The sequence below is a fragment of the Eupeodes corollae genome, chromosome 3 (assembly GCF_945859685.1).
Source record: "Eupeodes corollae chromosome 3, idEupCoro1.1, whole genome shotgun sequence".
Lineage (NCBI taxonomy): Eukaryota > Metazoa > Arthropoda > Insecta > Diptera > Syrphidae > Eupeodes > Eupeodes corollae.
The window spans coordinates 133,359,684-133,386,452 of NC_079149.1; the positions used below are offsets into that span (position 1 = coordinate 133,359,684).

The following is a 26,769-nucleotide window of genomic DNA, read 5'->3' on the forward strand; positions in this document are numbered from 1 at the left end:
AATATTAAGGTTAAATGTTTATAGTTTCTTATAAAATGTTAGAAAAATCTTTATAAGTTTTTAGACTGTCATGCATTAATCTTAAAGAAACGATTAACCTAAAGCGGTTTTTAACCAAAAAAAAATTTCAAACGGCTTGAAAATAATTTCATTTTGCTTACAGAAACATCGTCTAAGCAAGGCGTCAAGTTTTTGAATTTTTTTGAAAAAGTATGTGTAAAAATAATGTTGAAATCGGTAATTTTTATTATTTTGAGAAGATAGCTAAAATTAAAGTTCAGATTAAAAATCATCAGCACTTAAAATTACCTGCAAAACATATTTTTCATAACCATGAAAACATAAAATTCAAGGTTTTTTAAAACTTCATATAAAGTCAACTGAAGACTCAATTCTGAATTCTGATATGAATTTTCGGAAACTAAGTAAGAAACTTAAAAGATTATTAAAACAAAGATTTGTTCTTTGCAAAATCATCACAGAGTTTAGGTATTTACCTAAAATTACCGTTTTTGGATATCTTTATAATTTTTTAAGAGGGATATTTGAAAAACTTGTGGGATAGAAAATTTGTACGGCAATATTTGAATTTAGGTCAACTCGATTATTTAAAAATGTACTGGTTTGTCTTTGGACAGAAGACCAGTCTTATTACTACGTTTTCATTTCCAATAAATTCAAGATTAAGCGAAGTAGTTTTTAATTTAATCAAAAAGCGTCTTAATTGCCACAATCAGATTTATTCGAATCTGAATTTTTGACATTTCACAAAAGAAATAAAAAAGAGTTGATAAAAGTAAAAAACTATCAATTTTATTAAATTTCTTTTTGTTTTAAAATGGTGATAAAAATGTGAACTTTAGCAATGATAGACAAATAAATGGATTATTATTTTGCGAGGTCATAATTTCCTTAGCAATATTTAAAAAAATACTTGCCAAGAGTTTTTCGCAACCTTTTAAAACCTTTTAAATATCTTACGAGCCAATGACGCCAAATAAAAAAAATCCAATCAACGCTTTTTGCTATAAATCAAAAAAAAAAAAACTAAAAGAAAACAATGTGTCACTTTGAAAATATTACGAACACAAAATTATTTTATCTCCAAAACAGTTTTGTGCAACGAAAAAAAACGTTTACAACATCTGGTAAAATTTTTAGAAAAATAGAATCAACAGTTTTTTTTACAAAAAATAAAACCTTAAAAAAAATTTAACAAAAGTTAGTAAAAATTGATTTTCGATTCAAAAATCTTTTCAAAAATTCGAGATTATGGCTTCGAACTAATTTTAACTTATAAGAAATATTGTTTTCAATATCAAAAAAAAATTTGAGAAAAATCGAATTGACAGTTTTTTGACAAAAATTAAAAACCTAAACAAAAACATTGCTCAAATTTTTAAAAATTGAATTTCGATTCAAATATCTTTTCAAAAATTTGAGATATTGGCTTTAAACTAATTTTATCTTCAAAAAAATATTGTTTTCAACATTCAGAACAATTTTTAGAAAAATCCAATTGACAAAAAAAACTAACAAAAAACAACACTAAAACTTGGTAAAATTTTACTTGTGACTTAAATAGCTTTTCAAAAATTAAAAATATTGTTTTCAAACTTTTTTCTTATATCACAAAAAATTTTGTTTTCGATATTCAGTAGTTTTTTTTTATAAAAATCCAACAGTACAAAAAATAGTACGCAAATTTAGCTAAAAATTGATGTTCGGTCCTTTACATCTCTCAAATTAATTTCATTCATCTATTAATTGGTAAAAATTTGTTTTCGACTAAAAATCTATTTAACAAAACAAGACATTCAAGCTAAACTATTTCTTTATATGAAAAATATTGTTGGTAATTTAAAATTTTTTAAATTTTTAACCTACACGAAAACCTACAAACTTTTAAGCAAGACAAATCGACAGACGGTATGGGAAGTTATCAGTGTGGTCGTATCCCAGCCTCTTTTTTCTTATAAATCCTACAAAACAATTTTTAAGAGTACTTACTCCTACGGTCTGTCAAACGAGAGTCTTGAATAAAACTAAGGTATGTTTGATTTAATGACACCATATTGTATAGTTCTTTTAATTATGAGAAATGTGCAGAAGTTAATAACTCCATTGTTTCAGTAAAAAAAACCTGAATGCTATTTGTGTTTCTATTTAAATTAAATAAAGGGGATTGGTTATAAAATTATAAAATAAAGTGTTTCAAAGTTTTTATTCCTAAAACAAATTGAAAAATTCAAATTTGGGATTGAATGCGATAAATATAAATTGTTTGTATCATACAAATTTTGTTCCTCAAATTGGATAAATTAGTTCTCAGAAGCCTACATAAATAAATAAAAATCTGTCAAATTTGAGAGTTTAGGCATCAAAAATTTTTATTTAGTACATGAAAAACGAAAATCATTTTAATAAATCAATTATGGTTTTTCTACTTGTTTCCGGTAAAAAATACCTCATACACAAACCAAATTATTCTAGTACAATTCAGAACTAATTCGAAATTAGGTTTCGGATTTTCGAAAACTGCATTACCGATAGTGAAGTGACAGTTCATCACTTGACATTTATGTCAATTCAATATTTCTGCGGCTGTTTACTTCTTGTTTACAAATAACTTTTTGATTATTACTAAAATTTTGTTTAATTAAATAAAAAAAGTATTAAGTGAAAGTGAATATAAAAGTGCTTTTTATATTTTAGGTTGAAACACTAACTTTAAACTGCAATCATGTAAGTACAAATTTAAACATTTTTAACTGTTTGATACAAGAATAGAAGAACTATGGAAATATAGACAGGCTCTGGAGATATATTCGAAGAACCAAACGATTTCAATCGTCTCGAAGAAAACATTGTGGTATTTCTGTTTTTAATTTGCTACAAATATTTAAAGAAACTTCAGTGGATGCATCTATAAGCAGCCGATGTGCGATGAAACTTGAAACTATTGCAAATAGTGTTATAAAACAATGCTTTAAATAAGTCTGATCTTAAGATCCTTAAAAATGTTTTCAATATTTTGTAAAGTCTTAGATTTAAGATCCACATATGTTATTTATTCAGAAACCGCTTGCATTCAAACAAAGTGCAAAGATATCTGGAAGCTTTTAAAAGATTAATAACAATTTTGGTCATATAGTTGACTTAATTTCAAGCATAGCACTAGGAGCTCTTGTAAATCTGAGAGTTCTCTTATTGAGTAAAATGGGATACTTTCTTAACAGTGGGTTAGATATTTACTTCGAATTCTGCATCATCATTATCGGCTCAACAATTGCGATACGGTCTAAGCCTTCTACAACTTCATCTAATTGCGTTCTCCAAAGTTTAGGGCGTCTTATAAAAAGCTAGATTCAAGATCCAGTCTATTGATTGAACCAAGAACTCAACTAGCTTTAAACTAAATTTAATTAAAGTATTAGTTATCCATCACATTCAATTATTAGAGTGGGTCTGGACAACCTCGTTCTAATTTGTACAGTGTTCCTCTATTTAATATTGATAGTTAAAAAATGTTTCTAGAAAGTAAAATACATAAGTATCTTGAGAATGAAATTTTTTCATAATCATTCAGTTATTGATGGTATTGGGCTTATTTTTATAATAAATGACATTGGAGCGAGGGTATAAAGTTTGTTTAACTCATGAAAAACAGGGCTTTTCACCCCGGCATCAAGCAAAGTGCTTATGAAGGTAGGTCTACAATTACCAAATAATTGCACGCAAAACATCGAAACTGAAGAAGATTTAGAGAAAATCATTGAAAACCTTCAAAAGAATGGTGAAGAAGATCCCAAGGCATCAAGGGCTAAACTTTATGTAAATATGATAGAATCAATCTCAGTCTGTGATAATTTAGGTCAGTGTTACAAAACGAATGCACCAGCCAGTGAATACCTTCTGTAGCAAAAGAGGCAACGAAAGTAAAAGGGTCCAAACTGCTTTGTCTATTGTGTTCAACAAATGTAGTAGTTCAAAAATATCGTCATTTTGCTAAGCAAAACCTGCAACAACAGGCAGGAAAAAATATTAAAAACAAAGGACAAGAAGTTTTCTTCTGTGTTCTTAGGAACTTCTGTAAAGGTTTCTGTACCAGAAGTCGAATCAGAATTATTTAAGAGTAGTTTTTAATATGAAGTTTATAGACATAGCTTAACAAATTAAAGAAAATTACATAATTAATTAAAAAATTAATTAAAATTATCGTAAAAAGGAATAAAAATGACTAGGTATATTAAAAGGGTATTTCAGTTCAAGTTTGAGAAATATGAAAAACAAATATCTTGGAACAGCATGAACAAAAACGGGCGCGATAATTAAGTCTATTAGATAGATAACTATGAGTCAAATTGGAATCAAATTTTAAAGTAAGATACAATGCCGGTACTTGAAGAAGGCTTCTAGGTTACTGCTAAAAATTTGACGAGCCTGAAACGAGACAAGACATTAAATGCTTCATAGAGTGACTTAACTAACTTCAATTTAGTATAAGTGTGTAGAATTGATATAATAACAGATAGTCCTCGAAGTGAAGCATAGATCTTTGACACAGTATCGTCGTGGATATCCTAAGTTAGCCTATTGTTAAAGATCAATCCTAAGTTCTTGACTTGAATTCTTTTTGACATAAGAATAAAAAAAATCTTAGGTTGAAAGGTGTTTTTTGATATCTATGAAATTAAGTTAAACTTATTTCAAGAACCAATAAAGGGTTTGATGTTGTAAGTTGGTTAAGTTTGATTTGTCAAGAGAACTAAGAACCTCAAGCCTTTAAACAGTTCTTAAAAGTCAAAGGGTGTTTTTTAGTTAATTAAATTTGAAAAAAAAAACAAACATCATTACTTAAAAAATTAGAATTTTTTTATTTTAATTTTTTAGCAGACGTAAAATTAAAAACAACCAGAAAATAATGTGTAATTTGTTAACATTGAATCGAAATAAATGTTTCAGTATGATCATAGCTGAGTCTCTCCTTTTGCAGTACTTTCAATACCCAACTCGGTGTTAACCGCTGCGTAAATTCTGACCATAAGACTTCTTTATTAACTTTCTACTATTTTGACCTTAAAAAACTACCTCATATTTATAAAAAAGAGTTATTGTAAACTTACTTTTAATTTTTTATTTGCTAGTTTATGTTTCTAAGATCTCAGGGATTTCCGTATTCTCTAAACCAAATCTATCATTTAAATTTCTCATTTTTGATGCCAAAGTTTTTTGAATAAGATTTTTGAAATTCGATTTATGTGAGATTGGCTAAACCTCGACACATCAACCTATTTCAACAGACGAACTAGACAGAACAGACCACTTAATAAACGGACAGACATAACAAAAGAGAACTAGCGTCCCTTTTATTTCTATCCTTTCGTATTCTGTATATAGTGTCAGCAGGAGAGAACACAAAGAGTCGGCACGCATTCGCAATCCATCCGTCAAGAGGATAAGACGCTTCGAAGTTTTTGCTCTGTTTAAAGTTATTAATTAAAGTACAATCTATTTCATTAAATATAAATTAGTGTTTTATTTAAGTAAAATAAAGAACCCCTACACAGAAGGAGCTTGAACCTTACATTTATTTATTTAATTCGTTAAACATTTATTCTTAGATTAATAGATTTAAGATGCTTTAAGCAATTTGCAAAAAAAGGCAAAACTAAAGTATTGAAAAAATTTACTTTAATTGTTTTACTTTAAATCATCGCTTATGGAATATACCAAAAACTAATACTTGTTGTAAACTGAAATCAATTTGTTGAGGGGGCTGTTTTTGCCAAAGTTCGATCTGCTTGATTTAGGACGTAAAGGAACGTGTCTTCTAATACTTGAATGGCTATAAATAAAGTTTAGTTGTTCCAAAATTGATGGTGATATGAATGACCCATTGATTAATTTTATAATAAAGGACAGCTGAATGTACTCTCTGTGTTTAGAAAGCGATGGAAGATTTATGAGCGTGAGCCTATGATTGTAGGGTGGAAGTTTGAGCCTATTGGACCATGGCAAGAAACGGAGGCAGAAGCGCATGAATCTTCGTTGTACTTCTTCTATTCTGTTTATAATATTGGTCTTACAAATGATATATAAAGAAATTTAAGAATATAAGGGTCCCGAAAATCATGTGAAAACCGTTATATAAATGAGTGTCTTATTTTCTTTTTTAATAAGTCAAGAACAATACCTAGGTCAGAGAAAATAGAGAGTTTAGTCAAATAAGGAAAGTCTAATTGATAATTGAAAGTCAAAACATTTTGTTTGCGTGTAAAACACATTGATTTAGATTTGTCTATGTTTAGTAAAAGCTTATATATAAAACACTTTTCTCAAAAACTATTCAGATCATCTTGTAGGAATAAACAGTCGTCAAGTGAGTCAATACGTTTGAAAATTGTAATGTCATAAGCGTAAAATAAAAGAGATGAGTGTTTTATAATAGAAGGTAAGTCATTAAAATAAACAGTAAAGGACCTAAGTGGCTACCGTGTGGTACGCCAGAGTTTGTATATAAGTACGTCGAAACCCAACTAACAAATTTATCGTTAAAGTCTTGGGATTTAAGTTTGGATGTTAATGTTTTATGGCACAATTTATCAAACGCCTTACGGAAGTCAGTCAAGACAAAGTCAACTTGCTTCCGTTTTCAAACGAATCTAAACTAGAAGAACTGAAATGAAAGAGGTTAGTAACTGATTTATTTTGAACAAAACCATGTTGACTGTCACAATTTATAGACTTACAATTAAACGATATGACTTTACAAATAATGGGCTCAAATAACTTAGGGATGACGGACAGTTTTGCAATGGGACGATAATTTTGTATATCGGTTTTATAAACGAACTCTTCCAAACTTCAGGAAAAATTGAAGATTTCAGCGATTCATTAAAAAGAATTATGAAGAAGATAGGATGCTCATTTTTTCAAAATATAAGAAGGATATAAGAAGGTACACCATCTGGACCAGGGCTATATTTCTGAATTATAGGAACAAAATATGTAAATTCAAACTTCAAAGCCTTCTGAGTATAATTTTAAAAAAATCTGATGAATCTAAACCAATTTTAAAACTTTGTCAATTACTCTTATTTGAGCAAGAGACAAATCGGTACAAAAATATTCTACTTCAAACCTGGGGTGAGGTCAATAAACGCATAATTAAAAAATTCATAAGTCCTCCGGAAGATATAAAATATATATTTCAACAATTCTGCAGATAAAGATAAAATGTTTGTTTTTGAAAAAACAAATTTTATGGCACATTATGATTTAATTAAAAACCTTTTAATTAAGTGTAAAGAGAACTGAAGGACATTTCATCCTAATAAATTAAAAACGATTTAAATTTTGAATTTGTTTTTCATTGGTAATTAATTTTAAATTTAATTAAAACAAATCATCATAAATTGTGTATTTACTTTCTTTTGAAAACAAACAAAAGACACTCAATCCTTTTAGTGATTTTAATAATAGCGCCATGCTCAACTTAAATCGAAAAACTACTATACTATGCCCAAACAGAATTCTGTTGGTTATTTCCTTTTAATTGTATGACAAGTTACCTCCCCTCCCATCGTCGTGTCTGTTGTATTTTCAAATGTTTTCCTGTAATTAATGTGTTTTTATCATAATATGCTACATAAATGTTTGGCATAGCCAATTCGCCACCTCCACAAAAACCAAATTCAATATCACTTTAAAGGCGTTGGGTTGGGTTGTTTGAATTTTTCTGTTCCGCTTAAAGGAAAGGTACAACTGCACCAAACTGCATCCCAAGCAACCAAATGGCGTGTCTACAAAAATAAGAAATACAAATAATTCACTTCTTTATAATTTATTTTAAATTTACAAGTTTTGATTCTATTGCAACACTTTTTTGATATTAATTTAAAAACAAACAAAAATAAAAAGACAAATAAAATTTATAATTATTACACCTGACATTTTGATTTTGATAAGTTTGGCTCAAGACGCGGAATGATTTTTGTTGTGCTCTATGTTCAGGTGTTATTGCGCGTCATAAAAATCACACAGCTCATGCATCTTCCTGATGACATAAAGGGTGTTTTTTTTCATAGTTGTAGAACTTTGAAATGGAATAAAAATTAACTAGTTTTTAAACTGACATGAAGTTTACATTTTTCAAAAAATAAGCCTCTGACATTATTTCCCTCACCATTAGTGGCGAAGCAAACGTTCACTAAAGTTTGAATATAAAAGCGAATTTCTTTTTTGATAGTAAAAATTAACGCAAGATTTGAATTAAATAGAAAACGCCGTTTTTAGTCTTTTGATAGTTATATTTGTATTGACTCGTAAAGTACATAGGATAGGGTTATGTATGGAATAACACATCGGACAAATGGCCTCCACGGCTTTGCATGCACATACGCACTCTTTTGTTGAAATTTTCCATGACCATTCTGCATAAATGTGGCTGAATTTTGTTGATGCAGCGTTGAATCTCCTCCTTTAATGCACGGGTGGTTGTGGGCTTGTTGACATAGGCTTGTGATTTCTTAGGCCAATTCTAGGAGGCCAATTTTGATCACCGAAACTAAAGAGTACACGACCTGGAAATGTCTCATGCAGTAATTGAATTGTTTCACGGGCTGTATGACATGTGGCACCGTCTTGTTGAAACCACATATTGGACACATCAATATCATCCAATTTTGGCAGAAAGAACTGTGTAATCATGTCGCGATATCGAGCACCAGTAACAGTCACTGCTTGACCAGCATTATTTTCAAAAAAATATGGCCCAATTATGCCTCCAGCCCAAAATCGACACCATACAGTCACGCGTTGTGGATGCATTTATTTTTCGACAATCGCATGTGGGATCTCCGAACCCCAAATGCGGCAATTTTGGCGATTGACAAAGCCATCAAGATGAAAATGTGCTTCATCGCTTAGGATGATTTTGCTCGAAAAATCAGGGTCCATTTGTTGATGTTCAATAATCCATTCAACGAACTCTCTTCTCTGTCCATGGTCATTAGGCTTCAATTGTTGTGTTAATTGAATTTCTTAAGCATGAAGACACAGATCTTTGGTAAGTATACGCTGTAGAGGTTCTTGAAATTTGCAATTCTAATCCTTGACGTCGAATTGAGGTTCCTGGATTGTCAGCAACACTCTCACGCACTGCTTCGACATTCACATTTGAACGGCTTGTTTTTGGACGACCACACACAGGTAAATTTTCCCAAAAACATGGCCAAAATTATTTTTTGTGTTTATTCAATTTATTATTGCATGATTATATCAAAATAAGATAATTTTCATAAAATTCACCATTTTACACGAAAATTCATAAAAAAGAAGCAAAAAATAAAAAAAAGTCGTTTTTTTTCATTACCCCATAGGGTTTCTTTCGTTTGACATTTAATAATACAATATTTATACATTTAATAGATTGAAAAAACAGTTGAACAATAGTCGTTATTATAAATAAATAAATAATGTAGGCATAGATAACAATTATATACATAAATAAACATGAGTGTGAGTTTGAATGTGTGTATATCATTCAATGACTTATGAGACTGTAAATAAGTCTGCTTGCTCGATCTCTGGTTCTATTAGAAACTGAAGTACTTCAGAGGGAAATGAATTTTTCATTTTAGGATTTAGTTTTCTCAAACCACTTATTAATGGGTCAGAAGAGACCAAGAGATTATGAAACACATCTTCCATATTTTGCTGCCTCGAAAATTTTCTTGAGAAACTTTCTCGAAAACGCTTTATATCTTTGTTTCGTGATTCTTGGGCTTCTTCACCGAGCTGTCCAATTGGAAGAATACCGATATAATTTCAGGGCTGTGTATTAAAATTGTATGTACACTTGTGGGTATATTATACCATGGGTACAGTTGAACAAACATATTTGCTGTATCAATACAATACTCCTTAAATCGACCAACTTGTATTGGATATCCACTGGATGTTGTTAACAAAACTACCCTAAATCGACTTATAATGTTTTCATTTATCCCTGTTATATCCGAAGAAGTAACTGCATCATGGAAAAATCGACGGGCAGTGTTGCCATCGTTCGTACTTCCATAACCTGGTTTTGGTTTGTCCACTAACAGTCCCATTCGGCTTCTGAATGCTTCTTGAATCCTTTTCTTGTTTTCTTATAGGCAGTTTATAGGAGACATGGATTAAACATTCAAAAAACCTTATCCAAGCATGCAAGGAGGATAACCCAAACCTCAGCTTTGACGTTTTTTTGATGTTAGACCACAAAGATAACACCTTTGATTTGAAGAGGTTTCAGTTATAGCATTACAGACCTTACCGTCTATCATTGTAAGAAGCATTGTATGCTTTACTTTAATACTTCCGCTAATATGATCTATTAGAGTCTCAGTTAAGAGAGATATTTGGTTTTCAATGTAATCGACTTCTCTTACAGTTACATCTGTTGTTTCGTGGACGAATTGAAGTCGTATTGGTCTGCAGAACCTTGTGGATGATGGACGAGGATTTTGCCACAGTATAACTTTACTATATGACTCTGGGTCACCTGACACTAGCTGGATAGGAACAAAAGATGTTAAGAAAATATTAGCATCTGAAATGTTCGGATCTGAAAATTGTTGTTTGTATTCACTCATGCCTGAGCTTCCATCACAGCCCCATTTGGAAATGAGGTGAATGTTAGACATTTCATTAATATGCAATGTTTCTATTACATCTCTTATTCCTTGAAACAAACGTCGAATTGTGTGATCCAATAAACTTTGAAGAGGTGATTCTGCCACTGATTCAGTTATAACCAAGTTCTCAGGATAACATTTTTTCTTTGCTTCTAAAACAGCTGCATAGTTTGGATACATATGGTTATTATGTTTTATTGCAGAATCTCTTATAAGATTGTATTGAAACTTAGTTAATTTTCCTTCAACAACTATTGAAAGTGCTTCTTCTGCTGTATATGGAATAATTTCCTGATCCATTTTCTTCAAAGCTTTTTGATATTTTTCAGCACGTGAAGGAGTTGAAAATATTATATTTTTCATTACATTTGAGGAATCAAGTTTCCTTTTTTCTCGAAGTTGCATCTGCGCAGCATAGCTTAATTCTTCGGCACTATAGTTAGAACGTAAATCTTCTGTTTTACGTCTCTTTGACCGTTCGCTTAGGTCTGAAAAATCCATTTGAGGCCGTCCAACAAGGCCATGAGCTCTGCATGGAAACGAAATTTCACATTGCAACCAATTTATATTTTGTTTCAAGAAGGTGTTGTTATTTCTTGAGGCACTCAGCCATCTTCTTCTATGTTCATATGCAAAATTCGTTAAATTTTTCTTTATTTCCTCCGAAATTTCAATATTGGTCTCGTTTTCAACCTTTGCTACCAAAAAATTATTTTTTTCTGTAATATCACGAGACGTACAGCTTCTTAAAAATTCAGAAAGCTTATTTCTTGAAAGAAAAATGAAACTTGATTGCGATCCTGTGCCAAAAAAGAAAAATCTAATTAAAAAAAAAAAAAAAATCCCCGTCCCCCACATCTTTTAAAGCCAATATTTTTAAAAGTCGCAAAAACCCGCAATGTTTTAGGATTGTTTCCCATAAAGGACACGTTTAACTATTTTTTAACACTATTTTTATTACAGAAAAATGCAAATCAACTTAACTTTTTCATTATTAAAGAAAAAAAAAATTGTTTATTTTTACTGCTCAAACACGTTATCTAAAAAAGCTTGAAAATTTACTTTGGACTTAAAATATTGCAAAAAAGTGTCATTATCTTTTTTTAACATACCACTAGCAACAGAATCCATGTTAAATTATTTTGAAAATCGCCAAAAAAAAATTAAATACAAAACAAAGCAAACTACTTCTTATAAGAAACCAAACTTGCTACTGGCCTCGTTGATTGAAAGTTTCTACTTTGAAAGCATCTACTGATTAAACAGTTACAATTTGCATCGCATGATTAATGAGGTTCAAAGCTCATGTTATTTGTAAACAAATTGGCATTAAAAAAAACAACAAATCGAAAATTTTTTTTTTGTAGTTTTGGCCATGAATTTGGGAAAATGTACCTGTGTGGACCAGTGTGTTTGGCGTCTCCAACGGATCCAGTCTCTATGAATTTTTCAAATAATCTCTTCACAGTTGACGCAGTTAAAACACTATTTCGACCATATTTTGTATGAATTTTTCGAACTGCAGCCGCCAAGCTTTCACTATTTTTGAAATATTCTTTAATAATGAATACACGTTGTTCTATCGTGTCACGCTCCTATTTTAATAACCCTATACTGTTAGCTGTCAAATTGCTTTTTTTCAGGGTTGCCAACACTTCACTGCACAAATGGCGGCAAATTCAAATCTTGCGTTAATTTAAGGACACCCTTTATTATCGTTAGCGAGTTTAGCCATTCGCTTCAAATATCAATGGTGCCAACATTATTTCATTGAAAAAAAAAGAAATGAAACGTTAAATAATGACTTTCAATTAGTATTGTATTTCTTAGATTGTGTTTTTATCTTCTGATTTATTTATTTAAAAAAACAATGATAATTTTTAGTTGATTTGTTTTTTCAAGATAACGATTATGATAGAATCCTGAAAAAAGGAGATCCTCAAAACTGCAACAACTATAGAGGAATCAGTCTACTTAACATCGGCTATAAAATCTTCTCTGCCGTAATATGTGAACGTCTAAAGCTCATCGTCAACAACCCGATAGATCCTTATCAGTGTGGTTTTAGACGAGGAAAGTCCACAGTCGAACAAATATTCACATTACGGCAGATTATGGAAAAAACCCAAGAACACCAAATCGACACCCACCATCTTTTCATCAATTTCAAGGCCGCATATGACAGCATCTACAGCGACGAGCTGTATAGAGTCATCTCTAGTTTTGGCATCCTTGCAAAACGCGTCCGTTTATGCAGGATGACCATGGAGAATTCACGCTGCTTCAAAAAGGTTGGAAACAACTTAACAGAACTTTTCGATGTCAAAAAAGGTTTTAGACAAGGTGATGCGCTGTCATGCGATTTTTTTAACATCGTGCTTAAAAGAATAGTGTAGAGCTCACACGTCAACACTAGAGGCACCATTTTTTAAAAGTCTGTTCAACTACTGGCATATGCTGATGACATTGACATAATCGGAAGAACTCAGCGTGATGTCAATGGGGCTTTTGTGAGTATTGAGGCAGGGGCGGCAAAAATGGGTTTAACGGTTAATGAGGGCAAAACAAAGTACATGCTGTCGTCAATAAAAGACATACAAGATCCACGTCTTGGTCAAAACGTCACCATCGACAGACGTAATTTTGAGGTAGTCAAGAACTTTGTCTACCTAGGCTCCGCTGTAAACGCAGAAAACAAAACCAGTGCTGAGATCAAACGCAGAATAACTCTTGCTTACCGGTATTTCTTTGGGCTAAGAAAGCAATTGAGTGGTAAAGTCCTCTCTCGAGAGACCAAAGTGTTGCTATATAAAACCCTTATCATCCCCGTCCTGCTATACGGTGCAGAAGCATGGACTATGACAAAAACGGATGAAGGCACCTTGGGTCGGTTCGAGAGAATAGCTCTTCGTATGATCTACGGTCCCGTATGCATCGAAGGGAAGTGGAGGAGAAGATGGAACGACGAGCTGTACAGCGACGTAGACTTAGAAAGAAGGGTAAAACTCCAACGACTAAGATGGCTTTGTCACGTAGAGCGCATGGAAACCAATGCTCCGGCCCGGAAAGTTTTCGAATCCACACCAACAGGACAGCGCAGTAGAGGAAGCCCGCAGATCAGGTGGCGCGCACAAGTGGAAGGTGACCTCACCCAACTTAGAGCGCGAAACTGGAGACATTTAGCTAGGGACCGAGCTAGATGGAGAAGTTTGTTGGGTGAGGACCTAGTTTACACAGGAATGTAGAGCCACCTTAAGTAAGTAAGATGAGGTTGCTAGCATGTTAAATAGGTCCTCATTCTGCAGAATCATTGAAACTTTACACGTATTCTGATATCTGATTATTTGTGCATTCCTATGCTTCTTCTGACAGTTCTCCAAGTTGTAGTGATTGATATTCAATGATATTTTGACTATGAACCAATATTTTGTGTAGAGTAGGTGTGAGTAGTTTTTCAGGATACTTTTGTTTTAAAAGCTCTGCCGTTTTCTTAGTGTATTGCCCAAATTTAACTGCATCCACTACTTCTCTGGAATTCAAAACGTTCAATATTACTTTGATCCTCATTAAAACTTCTCCATTGACTCCAGTTATTCAAGAGGTGGCATCTGACTGTTCAAAAAATCTTCTTGCAGTGTTTCCGTCATTAGTGTTTCAAAACCCTTGCTTTGGTTTAGATATCCACATCAAGGCCAAGCTCTTTGGATCTCTTTTTTCCGCCTCCTTTGTCCCAATCGATTCATCAGTACCTTCTCCTTCTTGTCGAAGAGTATACGCAAGCTTCAAAATAAATTCCATGCATCTGATTCTAGCGTGCAGTGGAGAGAATCCATATTCGTAATTATGTTCGTCCTCAATTGATTCTCCAACATAATGGGCCGACAGAAATAAACTGATGATGGGCGAGGTTTCCTCCAATGTTCACCATATGTACTATTGAGTCGAAGTGGTACAACTGTTGCCATGTTGTATTTAATTTTTGCTTGTAGGCACTTTGTCCAGATCCAGATCCATCGCAGCCCCATTTACTCTGTAACGTTAGACTTCTTCGAAGTGCAATTATTTGATCCCCCGTTTAGCTTTCTATTAGCCGCATTGCTTTATGATCCATCATGTTTTGAAGGTTCACTATAGCTAATATTTCCGCAGTTTTCGGGAACTGCTTCGTTTTTCGCAACTGTAATCATATTGTGGGATGGCAAGACATCTATGTTGTGATGTCTTTACGAAGTTCTCAGGATTTTTTTTTTTGGCAGTCCCAAATCCATAAACAAAGCTAATGCGTTCTCATTGGAGTCTTTTATGGGATTGCGTTGGGGAGTGTGAATGCTTTTCTTGACTCTTTTGAAATGGACTTGCAGAAGATATTTTGCCTGAATTATATCACTCTTCCCCGTTTCATGGTCCTTATTGTATCTTATACTTAAAGCTTCAGAAAGATGTTCTCTACATATCTCCTTTGTAGCTTTGATTAGTTTAGTTTTTAGTAAATGATGCGCACTTATTGACTGGCTACCTTGGTCTTTCTCTTGATGTAGTTGGGAGATCACCCGCTTCTTCTGTTTGTCCGGTATTGATATGCAGAGGTAAGGAAAACCATTCTGCATTCTTTTTGAAGTTATTTCTAGATATGTTAAGAAATATATAAGAATTCTGAATCAGTTGAGATCTTAGTACCACTCGTTAAATATTTTTTTTTTCTATACAATTTGAAGTCGAAAAAGTGTGCAAAAAGTAGTGTTTCCAAAAACATTTAATTAAACAATTAAAAAATAATAGCAATGGATATTATGAAAAACGAAAAGCGTTTTGAAACCCCTTTTCTAGTTTTTACATTAATAGCTAAGAAAAAAAATAAAAAAAAATTATCATCATAAAAAATCTTCAACTTTGGCCTGCTCTATAAGGAAAACAAAAACCCAAATTAAATAATTGGTTCGATTACTGGAGCTTCAAATATTTGTGAATCCAGTGAACTAAAAAGTTGTGCATTATAGACCCACTCAAAAAATTAATATTGCAAGCAGTTTTGCGTAAACAGGCCACTGTGCGCCGGTTGCAAGTAAATCCTGTGAATATGTGCCAAAGCAATTGCCTTGTGGATTAATTTCCTGGCTCAGACTAAGAAGTCTGTCTACAGCTTGCTCCAAAGGATACAAAGACGCCTGGCAGTATGGTTCTCCACCAATTTTTTTTTATTTTGAGCAATTTTTTGTTCGAGTTTTACTTTCTAGTACAACCAAACCTATTTGCAAATAAAAACTTCTTTAAGGAAACTACAAACTTGAATCAACCAATCTTTTCCTTCACGAAAAGGAAGTCTAAGAATGTTCAGTTCTTCTGCAAAACTTTGACAATAATCTTTCCTTATTGATCACCGCAAATTTCACAAATTCAATCAAAACAAAACAAATTTTGTTTGCAAAGCTGTCAAATCACCGGAATATAAGAAGAAAAAGTCAAACCAGAAGTGTCAAATTAATGGAATATAGGAAGAACTATTTTCGCTTCGCCGCGAATTCTTTAATAAGAAAATACGACGTGAGTCGAATTTGAAAGGTCGAATTGAAAACCATCCCCCGCGAACCTCATAATTAGGCCCAGTTTGATAATGTTTTGACATTTGAAGCGAAATTAATTTAAGCGTTAAGTTATCAAATTCGCAAGTTTTTAAGCCCGATTCGCTACTCGTAATATGGGACTATCATTTACATATGATGTCTGCCACATGTCCACCATGGCTGATTGGGACGTAGTCTAATCTAACGATACTGACTTGCTGAATATTGTCCTCCAAGTGTTCTATTGTTTCGGACTTATAGACTAGCGACATTAAGTATCCAAACAGAAAATAATCAAGCGGAGATAAATCGCAATCATGAAAACTAATCAACGGATCCTTAACGTGAAACTATGCGGTTTCATCGTATTTCTAACAGAACCATGGATTTCCAATCAAATTTACACAATTTGGAAGAGTTTTTCAGATGACAGTCATGTCTGAAATGTCAAATCGAAATAAACAAAAATCACTTGACATCTATCAAAATTACTGCCAGTTAGAATTGTGTTGACAACTTTATCTTTGAAAAAAAAAACACCCGTTGAAAATTCTAAACCTTGCCAAATGAAAAATACAAAATTCAACATCGTATATTTTTTCATCCACACGATGCAATTTTCCCTTACAAAAAAAAATAATAATTTCATTATTAGATCTAATTTTATTGTGCCATTAAAAATACAAAGTACACAATTGTTTTTAGGTGTGAGGTGTAAGATGTAAAGTGTAAGGTGCGCGAAGTGTCAGGTCTGAAGTGTGAAAAGTGTGCAGCGGAGATTTCATTAAACATCGATTAATTATGAAGTAGTTTGGAATAGTTTTCTTATCGGAAACTACTTAATGAACTCATTTAATGCTTATGTCGCATTTAACTTAACTATTTATCTCAAGTTCCTTCCATACTTAAAGTAGGTAGGTACTTGTGTTCCTATATAATATGGATGTGTACTCCTCTCGAAAGAGGCTATAGAACTCGAGAAGGGATGAGATTGGACTAACATAGTTTAGCTCGGATGGTGTTTAATTTATTATCCTGAGGTCATGCAGTACCTTCAACTTTTTCAAGTGTCAAGCTGTAAATCAAAGTCAAACTCAATACAGAGTGCTTCTGACATTTAATGTCTCGGTTGGGATTTTTTTTTTGTATAAGATATCCCCTTCCTCTGAATCTGACTAATGTTACAATATCCGTTCGTTTATACGATGTGAAGAGTTGTTTTCTTTTTGTTTGGTTCATTTCATTTGAGTGGGCGGATTGCAAAGCGCATCAAATAATGAGATAAATAAGTCATAAAAGTGAGTGTGATGTTCGTCGTCTTCGCCTTCGTTTTCGTCTTCGTTGTCGTTGTCATCATTGTCGTCGTCCATATGAAAGGTTAATGTACATTATCTAAAATGTTTTATTTTTTGAATTTGTCTACCTTATTAAAACTGACCTTGTGATGTTTGGTGTGTTCAAGACAGGAAACACTCAAGAAGTTGATTGCAAGTATAACTAAAATAGGTATGACATTAGGTGTCTTACAAATGTTTGTCATAATCAAACATAGAGAACGACACTTTGCAGTTAAATAAATACATGTTTTTTGTTCGTAGATTCGTTTACATAATCTATGTAAATATTAGATTACTCTAGTTTTTGAAATCAAGTATGAGCCTTGACATAGAAAATAAAATGCATGACGAATTTGTTGTACGTATTTGTTCTTGCTCCTCAAAACAGAGAGTATTTTTATTTTTGATTACTTTACTTTACTTAAGTTGGCACTACAGCGCATTGTGCTCTTGGGCCTCATAACTTTCGCAAGCTTACTCGGTCTCTAGCTTTTTGCCTCTAGTTTCAAATACCAAGTTGACGTGCGCCGGGCTCAACTTGATGACTTAACCGAAGATAAGGCCTGCGTCTGCTTCTTTTTCCCTCAGGCTTGGCGTTCAATACCTTACAGGCTGGAGCTTCGATGGTCATTCGCTCGACATGCCCTAGCCATCTTAAGCATTGAACACGCAGTTTTTTGACCAGTAGCAAGTCGCTGTACACTGTACAGCTCGTATAGGTCATGATTATATCTTTTCCGCCAGATGTAACTTTGCCTGTTGACACAAGTGGTGCGTTGGTTTTACGCACCACTCTTTCAAAAACAATACTGAAGCAGCTACATGACAGCCTTGTTGAAGTCCTCTGGTGGTTTCGAAGGTTTTGTTCGAGTCTCTTCCAATTTTGATGTAGCACCGAGCGTCTGATAAGTGTTGTCAGCTTGGTAGTCATACCAAAACTCAACATGACACGGCAAAGTTCGTTCCTATCTGCACTGTCATAGGCTGGTTTAAAATGTTTGAAAAGATGGTATGTTTCGATGTAATGTTCTTGGGTCTTTTCCATGATTTGGAGTAGATTGAAAAATTTGGTCGATAGTAGATTTTCCAGGCCTGAAGCTACACTGGTAAAGGTCAATTAGTTCGTCAGTTAATGGCTTCAGGCGTTCACATAATATACGTATGACAGGATCTTGTATGCTATTTTTAAAAGGCTAATGCCTCTGTAGTCGGCGCAGAGAAGCCGGTCACCTTTTTACGGATCGGGCAGATGGTTAAGCCCGGATTGATTGATCAGGTTTAGTTTTCGATCTGTGTAACATTACTAAACAAAAAATATGACATCAGTTTTACGTCCAAAATAATTTGTTGCATCTTATAACGTTTTTGGAATTTGGTAAAAAAATTAAGAAAATTAAAATGACAATCTTTTTTTAAAAAAACTTTGAAACCTTTTATTAAAAGTTATTTTATCATACACAAAATATTGTTGTTAACTTTTAGTTTTTTTTTTAGAAAAATCCAATTAAAACCTTTTTTTTTAAAGAAATGAAAACCTATAAAAACAACTTAAAACTGATAAAAAATGGTTTTCGACTGAAGCATCTTAAAAACAATGAAAGTATTGACTTTTGTATTATCTTACACAAAAAGCTTTTACCAATATTTTGTAAAACATTTTTTTAGAAATATTTACAGGCGGGCAGAAAAAGGTTGTTACCAGTTTGGCTGACATTCTAAAACTCCCCTCAAGTGATTCTCAAACGGATTGGAATAAATACTTTTTTAAAGTTTGTTGTTAAAAGTACTTAATGAAAGATCAACTGAACTAAATTGCGTTCAATCACCTTACACTGATCTTAGCTTTGAGAAGAATAAAATTTTTAGTTTAGGTTAGGTTATAGTGGCTGTCCAAGATGGAAACGGACACACTTAGGCCAGTTTACTGGCCTATTGTGATACCACATGAATCTTTAGGCTTCCTCCTAAGCTCAATGGAACCAGCTTGAGTCCCTTACGAAACCTGAGAGGCTGATTATGCGATATGATTTAGATCGTTTAGATCGCTAAAGAAGAATTCTTCTAGGTAATGTTTGCGTTTTCAAGCCAGAGCAGGTCGTGTACAGAGAAGATGAAGAACCGTTTCTTCGTCTTCCTCGTCCATACAGCTTCTGCAAAAATCATTTGAGAATACGCATAGTCTCGTGGCGTGCGTTCCGTTTAGGCAGTGTCCTGTTATGACAAATTTTATCGAGCTTATATGCGATCTGCTTAGAGAAAGCAAGCACCTTGAACGTTTTAAATCCAGTGTTTCCCGGATGTTTTTTATGACTTGACACGTGGTGATGTTGTTTCACGTGGTGCCTGCCCTCCTCACAACGTCTTGCATTAGCAGCAGTATACAAGTAGCGACTGGTATGCCAGTACTTGCTAAACGTGGTAGGATGGGATGTACTATACCGTTCCTGGCGGGCTCATCTGCCTTACAGTTACCTGGAATGTATCTATGGCCCAGCACCCAGCAAAGGTGAATATTAAACTGTTGTGCCATCTCCATTAGAAAGTTATGGACTGCTATAGAGTTTGTAGAGACAGAGAGATTTGATAGCGGCCTTGCTATCTAAAAAAATACGGATATCAGATGTTGATATCACGTTTTCTGTAAGCCAGGAGAAGACTTCCTTTATCGCCAAAAGTTCCGCCTGGAACACGCGATAATGATTGGGAAGGCGGAATGAGAGACTTAATTTCAGTCGTTTAGAGTACACACCTCCACCAACCCTTTCCTTAGTTTTTGAACCATCTGTATAAACATGGGTTGACTCATCTTCCCGGAATGTCCTATCCTCCCAGCGAAGCGATCCGCTTATACATAGTCAAGCTGAACGTTGGACTTTATTAAACTTATCCCTGTTTATACCTTTCTCTAAAGCAGTATACCGTACTGCCACACCGTACGTTAAAATCAGTCTGATCAATGGTCAATGCGTGATTCTGGGTCGTAAGCCCCATTTATTACCAATAGCTTTTTTGCAAGAAAAGAGAGCTACAGTAGCTTTTTTGACTCTTTCCTATACGTTGCGTTTTCAATTTAGTTTTTTGTCTAAGACAAGACCCAGGTATTTAGCCTCGTCTGAAAATTTTAATTGGATTCCTTTAATATAAAGGGAGGGTTGACAAATAGAATTTTGTATCTCCTCGAAAATAAGACTAAATCAGTTTTGTGTGGGTTAACGCTCAGTCCCCATCGATCAGCCCAAAGTATAAGTCTGTCTAAGGTATTTTGTAAGATTTCTTTTAACGTGCTAAGATGCTTTCCTGAAACTGCTAAAGCAACGTCTTCCGCATCCAGACTTGTTAGGATTTCATTCACCAATAGGTTCCAGAGGAGAGGGGATAGAACACCACCTTGCGGTGTCCCTCTACTAACGAACGTCTACCAGAAGAGTTGCCCAGTTTTGAGTTAATTATTCTGCTAGTAACCATTAAATGAATCAACTCCCCAAGCGAACTCTCTACACTTAGAGATGTTAGTGCAGATGTGATTGCAAATGTGTCCACGTTGTTAAAGGCACCTTTGATGTCAAGGAAAGCAACCATAGTGAACTATTTATGATGGAGGGAATATTCGACGGTGCGTATTAAAGTGTGTTACGCTCTTTCCACCGATTTATCTTAACAGTAGGCATGTTGAGACAAAGACAGAAGTCTTGTATCGATACTTGCTCTTATATGGATATCAATCAATCTTTACAATGTCTTAAGAAGGAATGATGATAGACTTATAGGTCGTAGATCTTTAGGATTGACTTGGGAGCATTTACCTGCTTTAGGTATAAAAACAACTTTAACCTCCCTTCATACCGAAGGAACATGAACCAGGTAAAGCCAGCTGGTAAAAATTGCCTCAAGAATTTGTGCAATTATGTCAGAAGTCTTTTGTAACTCGGCTGGTATTATTCCATCTGGTCCTGCAGATTTAAATGGTTTGAAGCTGTTGAGAGCCCATTGTAGCTTATCCCTTGTGATCAGACCTTGTGCGGATTTGTTGTATTAGAACTTGAACATATATAATTGTTGCAAGTTCCGGTAAGAGAACTACCAATAAAGTGAGTGTCCAATAGTACGTTCAGCGATTCATTACTTGAATTTGTCCAGGAGCCGTCTGCATTTTTCAAGCAGCTTGGCATAGCTGGACAAGTTGAAAGAATTTTCGGTAACCTAGAGGCTTCAGAAGTTTCTTCTATCGTGCCACAGAAGGATCACCAAGAAGATCGCTTAGATTTCCTTAGTGCTTTGTTGTAGATTCTTAGGGATTCTTTGTAAGAGTCCCAGTGAGAGGCTAGTCTTGAGGCTTTGACCCGGTGGAAAAGTTTCCTGCATTCTTTCCTGAGCTAGTCTATTTTTTGTTCACAAAGATGCAAATAAACAGACCATATTGCATTATCTGTAAAAACAAATGCTGCACACAGGTTTTTCTTCACAAATCTTGACTTGACTCCGATCCAAGATCGAATCAAGCTCATTTCAACTCGATTCAGACATAAAGAATTGTTAAGTTAATGTAGTAGTCTACACAGAAACCTCCTTCTTGAAGTTTTTATTTTATGTCAAATTGTCGATAATAATCACGACGTCTCCTTCCTCGATTGGTTTGGTTTTGTCGAACCAGTTGGTTCGTCGAGTGACCATAGGTAAAACTTCTGCGACCCATATTTTCCAGAATTTGTCAGCAAGTAACTGGGAATGCCGCCAAGATGATCTGACATATCTATCTGTTTCTTCGAACACGCCTGATGGCTTATTTCCAGATGAGAAGCCAAGCAAGAAGTGATTTGGAGTGAGGGCTTCTTGTTCCGCTTCGTCTAATGATAAATAAATACTTTCAACTTCGACAAGCAAGTTGTTTAGCTTTTCATCAGTCATTTTTGTGTCAGGGAATATTATCTGGTACAATGTAGTTTTGATAGAACGAACCATACGTTCCCAAGCACCTCCCATGCGGAGAGTTCCTGGTGGTATAAACTCCCATGTTGTGTGTGGGGTGGTGAACTCTGTTTGAATGCCACTGAAGTTGATTTGATCATAAGCCTCCCGCAGCTCCTTTTCGGCCGCAACACAACACCATATCTTTTTTCTGTTCGCCTCCCAATCGTGACCAAGAATGGACCAAAGTAATCTACACTAACTTAAAATCGTCGAGTTTATGGAGAGAGTCGCGCTGTGGGTAGGGATCCCATCTCTGGAAGGCAGTTATGTGGGACGTTTGAAATATTTCGTTGATGACAATTTCATGATGCATGTTTGAACTTTCGGTGATACCAGTCCGGTAAACCAGGGACTACTTGCATCAAAATCAGGTTGCTGACTCCTTTTTTTGGCCAAGTCTGCTATATTTTGCTTAGATGGAACAAATTTCTAGCTTGAAACATCTGTTGACTCCTGAATCTCGCCCACACGCATTACATATTGCTTGTAGGCTTTGGGATCTCCTCGTAGCCGTAGGAGTACCGTTAATGCGTCGATTCGATTTTAAGTTCATGGGCTTCTTCTTCCTTCAACTAGTTTGGATTTATATACTTTGTCAATTTTCAAGTATTTTTGAAAGCTTATCGTCTACAAACAGTTTAGTACATTCTTCTTCGAAAACAAAAAGATTCTAAAAAATGTTACGTATACGCCACAGAATGCCTTTGATAAAACCAAGTCTAAAACTCTGCTGTTTCGCTTCAAGTTATAGATCTTCGAAAATTAAGCTAAAATTTCTTTAAAGTTCAATCTTGTAATTTTTTTTTGTTAAATCAGCAATGAGCTATATGAATAAAAACCCACCCAAAACTACTCAATTAATTGTACTTATAAGTGATTAGAAGTGTGCTCCCATGAAGACAAAAAACATTCTCTAGATTCCTTTATTTCGATAATAATTCAAAATTATGTCCATAGGAACACACTATTTGATCAAGTAGTATTTAGATAATTTTCTAATCAACCAACGATTGGTGTTCTCCAATTTACTGATTACAAGAAAACAAAAATCACTGTCATCGACATTTTTATCTTGAAAAATAAAAAAATACCAAACGAAACAAGAAAACAATCTTAATTGAGTCTACTTGTAAAACAAAAATGTACACTTCTACTTCTGCTGAACTTAAAACAAAATATTTGAAATTTTTCATGATTTTTTTATGTTTTAAAAAGTGTGAATCAAAAAAAGATTCAAATCCATAAAATTTATCAATCGTCGATAAAATAGTTTTTAAGTGTTATCTCTAGAAAAATAAAGATTAGTTTATCTCAATGTTAAAACAAAAAAACATAAATTAAGATCGAATATTGATTAAGTTTTCTTATCGAAAATACATCATTTCGAGGGTGATCAGTAAAATGTTCAAAACATTGAAAATTTGACATTAATTTGACACTTAGACGTCACAGAACAATGTCAAGGCAAACTTGCTCTGGTTTATTTTATATGTCACCTGAAAAAGCAATAAAAACAGAAAAACTTCTAACAAAAAAAAGAAAAGAAAAACATAACAAAATCACCATCAACCTTTTCATTTATTTCCGGCCATCACTGTTCTCTCAACGAAAAACTTGTGAATGAAAAAAGCTTTCGATTTTCCACCCTCATTATTTTCAACTCGTATCGGTGGCGGCGTTGCAATGGCAAAGCTCTTATTATTGTTGTACCTTGAGTTCAGTCAGAATAGCTACAGCTATATACAGAACCAGCAGCACTATATAGCCGACATTAAATATACAAAAGACACTTCCACTTCAGTCCTTCTTCGTGCGGCTCACCAACCGGTCTACGTTACGACAACGACGCACGGGTCTAGTTCGAGTCTAACATCGAAATCGAGAGCTTGACTAAAAAGTATCGAGACGAGAGCGAGTTTTTCCTCTCCCTTTCGTTTTATCGAATCCGACAAAATATCGCTCTGTTCCGACGACGACGATAACCGAGAACAGAGAACTGACACACGACCGCGTGCCGGTGGTGTTTAACGAACTCATCATCCGTTTCAGCAGGCGTGCCGCATCTCCTCGCATTTTAGCTCCTATCATTATCATCATCGTCGGCCTTCTCCATTTATCTGTTTATCTATCGGCAAACGGCTACGGCTACGACTACGAGACGGCTAAACGGCAGGCAAAAAGCAAACCCATTGAATTTGTGGCGTAATATAGCTCGCACTGATTTGCGGTCTGCCGGCAATAATCGGGCTAACAGCTGCACAGATTGGATTGGAGCTTTTTATTCGTCGTTTCGTTGTATATCTTCGTGTTGTAGGTTAACAGTAAAAGCAAAAGAGGGCAAGTGAAGAAGAATTATACGTGAGGATTCACGTGCTAAAAGGTTCTCTTCTCCGTCGCGTCGTCCTCGTCACTCCACTTGCAGTGCATCCTACCGACTTTTATATCGACAACGACATTCGGGGGTCGGTATTTTTGTTTTCTTTTTGGTGAATTACCGACCGTCACGTTTTACCAAACCGACCGATGATATGTTTGTTCTTTGAATATTGAAAGTTTGCTGCATTATCATCCGAATGCGAGTGCGAATGAGAATGAGAGTTGCGTGAGGCAGCGCCAACGTTAGATGAAGAGCGTGGTGGTGGTGCTAGTGCTTGATTGGTTAAACAAGAACGACCTTTGAGTGACAGGAGTAATGTATCCGATAACTTTGGTGCAATAAAAAGTGATTCTGAGATTCTGATTGTGTTCTTCTTCGTCGGTCAAGTCGAAGAGCGAAGACGACCCTTCTTGACGTTCGTGACGTCTTGACGTTCGGTTGTTCTGTGTTTCGGTTGTTCCGTCATTCAGTCGTCGCATCGAGTCGTCGTCGGTGGTGCTGTTGGCTGTTCAGTTCTGTTCGTCTTCTGCAGTCCTCATATTTTACACTTGAGAGTATCTGTGTTCTTTTTGTCTTTATTCTCTTGGCATAGATTCATTCTTTTTCGGATTCGGATTTGGATTGTTTTTCTTTTTTCGATTTTGTCTTGTTTGCTTTTGTGTTGCCAGTTGCCATGCTACTCTACGATAGTTTGTCTGGCTCTTGTTTTAGTGGCGTGTTTCTGTTGTGCTGCTACTGACGCTGCTGGTGCTGTGCTGCTGCTGCTGCTTCTGCTGCAGCTACTGCAACTGCTGCGGTTGACGTTGAAGTTGAAGAACTGTGAATGCTTTAAAATAGCTGCAGTGCGGTTTGATTTGTGCTGCTCATTCGGTTTTCTATTCTGTTTCTGTCCACTACGCCGGCCGCGTCGCTGCTGCTGCTGTGTTACTGTTTTATTGGTGTGGTGTTTATTTTTCGACTTGCCTCATCTTTTAAAGTGCATCAGCCTTCAGCTATCGGGTACCTTAAGAGTGAAGAGAAACACGAAATATCTGAATTCAATAAAATCGTTATCGTTATCGTAATCGTAGCTTGAAGCTTGATGCTAATGGTTTCGTCGATATAAATAAAGATTCACTTACTGTGATTCAAATATGTGCCATTGCCAGTTCTAGTGCCGGTAGGAGTTGTCATCCTGTCCAGTCATCGTGGTATCTATCTTCTTTTTGGCTTTTGGTTTTGGTTTTGATCCTGCTCTGGAAACGAAATAAATCACAAGAGATATCAAAACGGAATCGTTACTAATTGAATTGGTGTTTGGATTTGGAGTACGTTTTGTTTCCTGGTGTTTTGTTGGGCAGTCCTGTTCTGATGCTGTGCTGTGGACCTGTGGTGCAGAATTTAAGGAATTCAATTTGGATACTACCTCGACATATATGAGTGTAGACTAATTATTATTCTGTCCTCTTCTCAGTACGAGGTGGGTAAATATACATATCACGATATTTATGTTAATAAAATTCAAAATTCCTTTTTGAAAAAATTTGTGAGCTGGAATGCAATTTTAGATAAGGTGGGGGACAGAAGTTAAATTTTGAAATTTATCATGAGTTTTGAGATAAAATGAAAATGTATGTTTATTCAGAACGGGTTGTTCATAAAATGAAAAATGGCAAGGATTTGATTTTTACTTTACATAGTGATGCATTAATGAGCTTTTGCTATACATTTTTAAAGTAGGGTTCTAAACTTTAAACAAATTTTGAAACTGTTTACATTTAGAAATTATTTAAAATAATTGGACTCAAGACAAAATATTTTGAATACGTAGTCTTACCAACCATAAATCAAGGTTTAAACTAATC

The 26,769-nt window shown here is 34.4% G+C and overlaps 2 protein-coding genes across 2 annotated transcripts in view; both read left to right on the forward strand.

The window, feature by feature from the left end:
- The first annotated feature begins 2,589 nt into the window (after positions 1–2,589).
- LOC129949076 (WW domain-binding protein 4) overlaps positions 2,590–26,769 on the forward strand; it is a 157,799-nt gene continuing 133,619 nt past the window's right edge. The window contains exon 1 of the mRNA XM_056060304.1: positions 2,590–2,745. Coding sequence (XP_055916279.1) covers positions 2,744–2,745 — 2 coding nt within the window. The 5' untranslated portion in view covers positions 2,590–2,743. The remainder of the gene's footprint in view (positions 2,746–26,769) is intronic.
- The window catches only part of LOC129949075 (calmodulin-lysine N-methyltransferase), a 125,444-nt gene continuing 122,999 nt past the window's right edge, over positions 24,325–26,769 (forward strand). The window contains exon 1 of the mRNA XM_056060303.1: positions 24,325–26,384. The gene's annotated coding sequence lies outside the window, so the exon portion shown is untranslated. The remainder of the gene's footprint in view (positions 26,385–26,769) is intronic.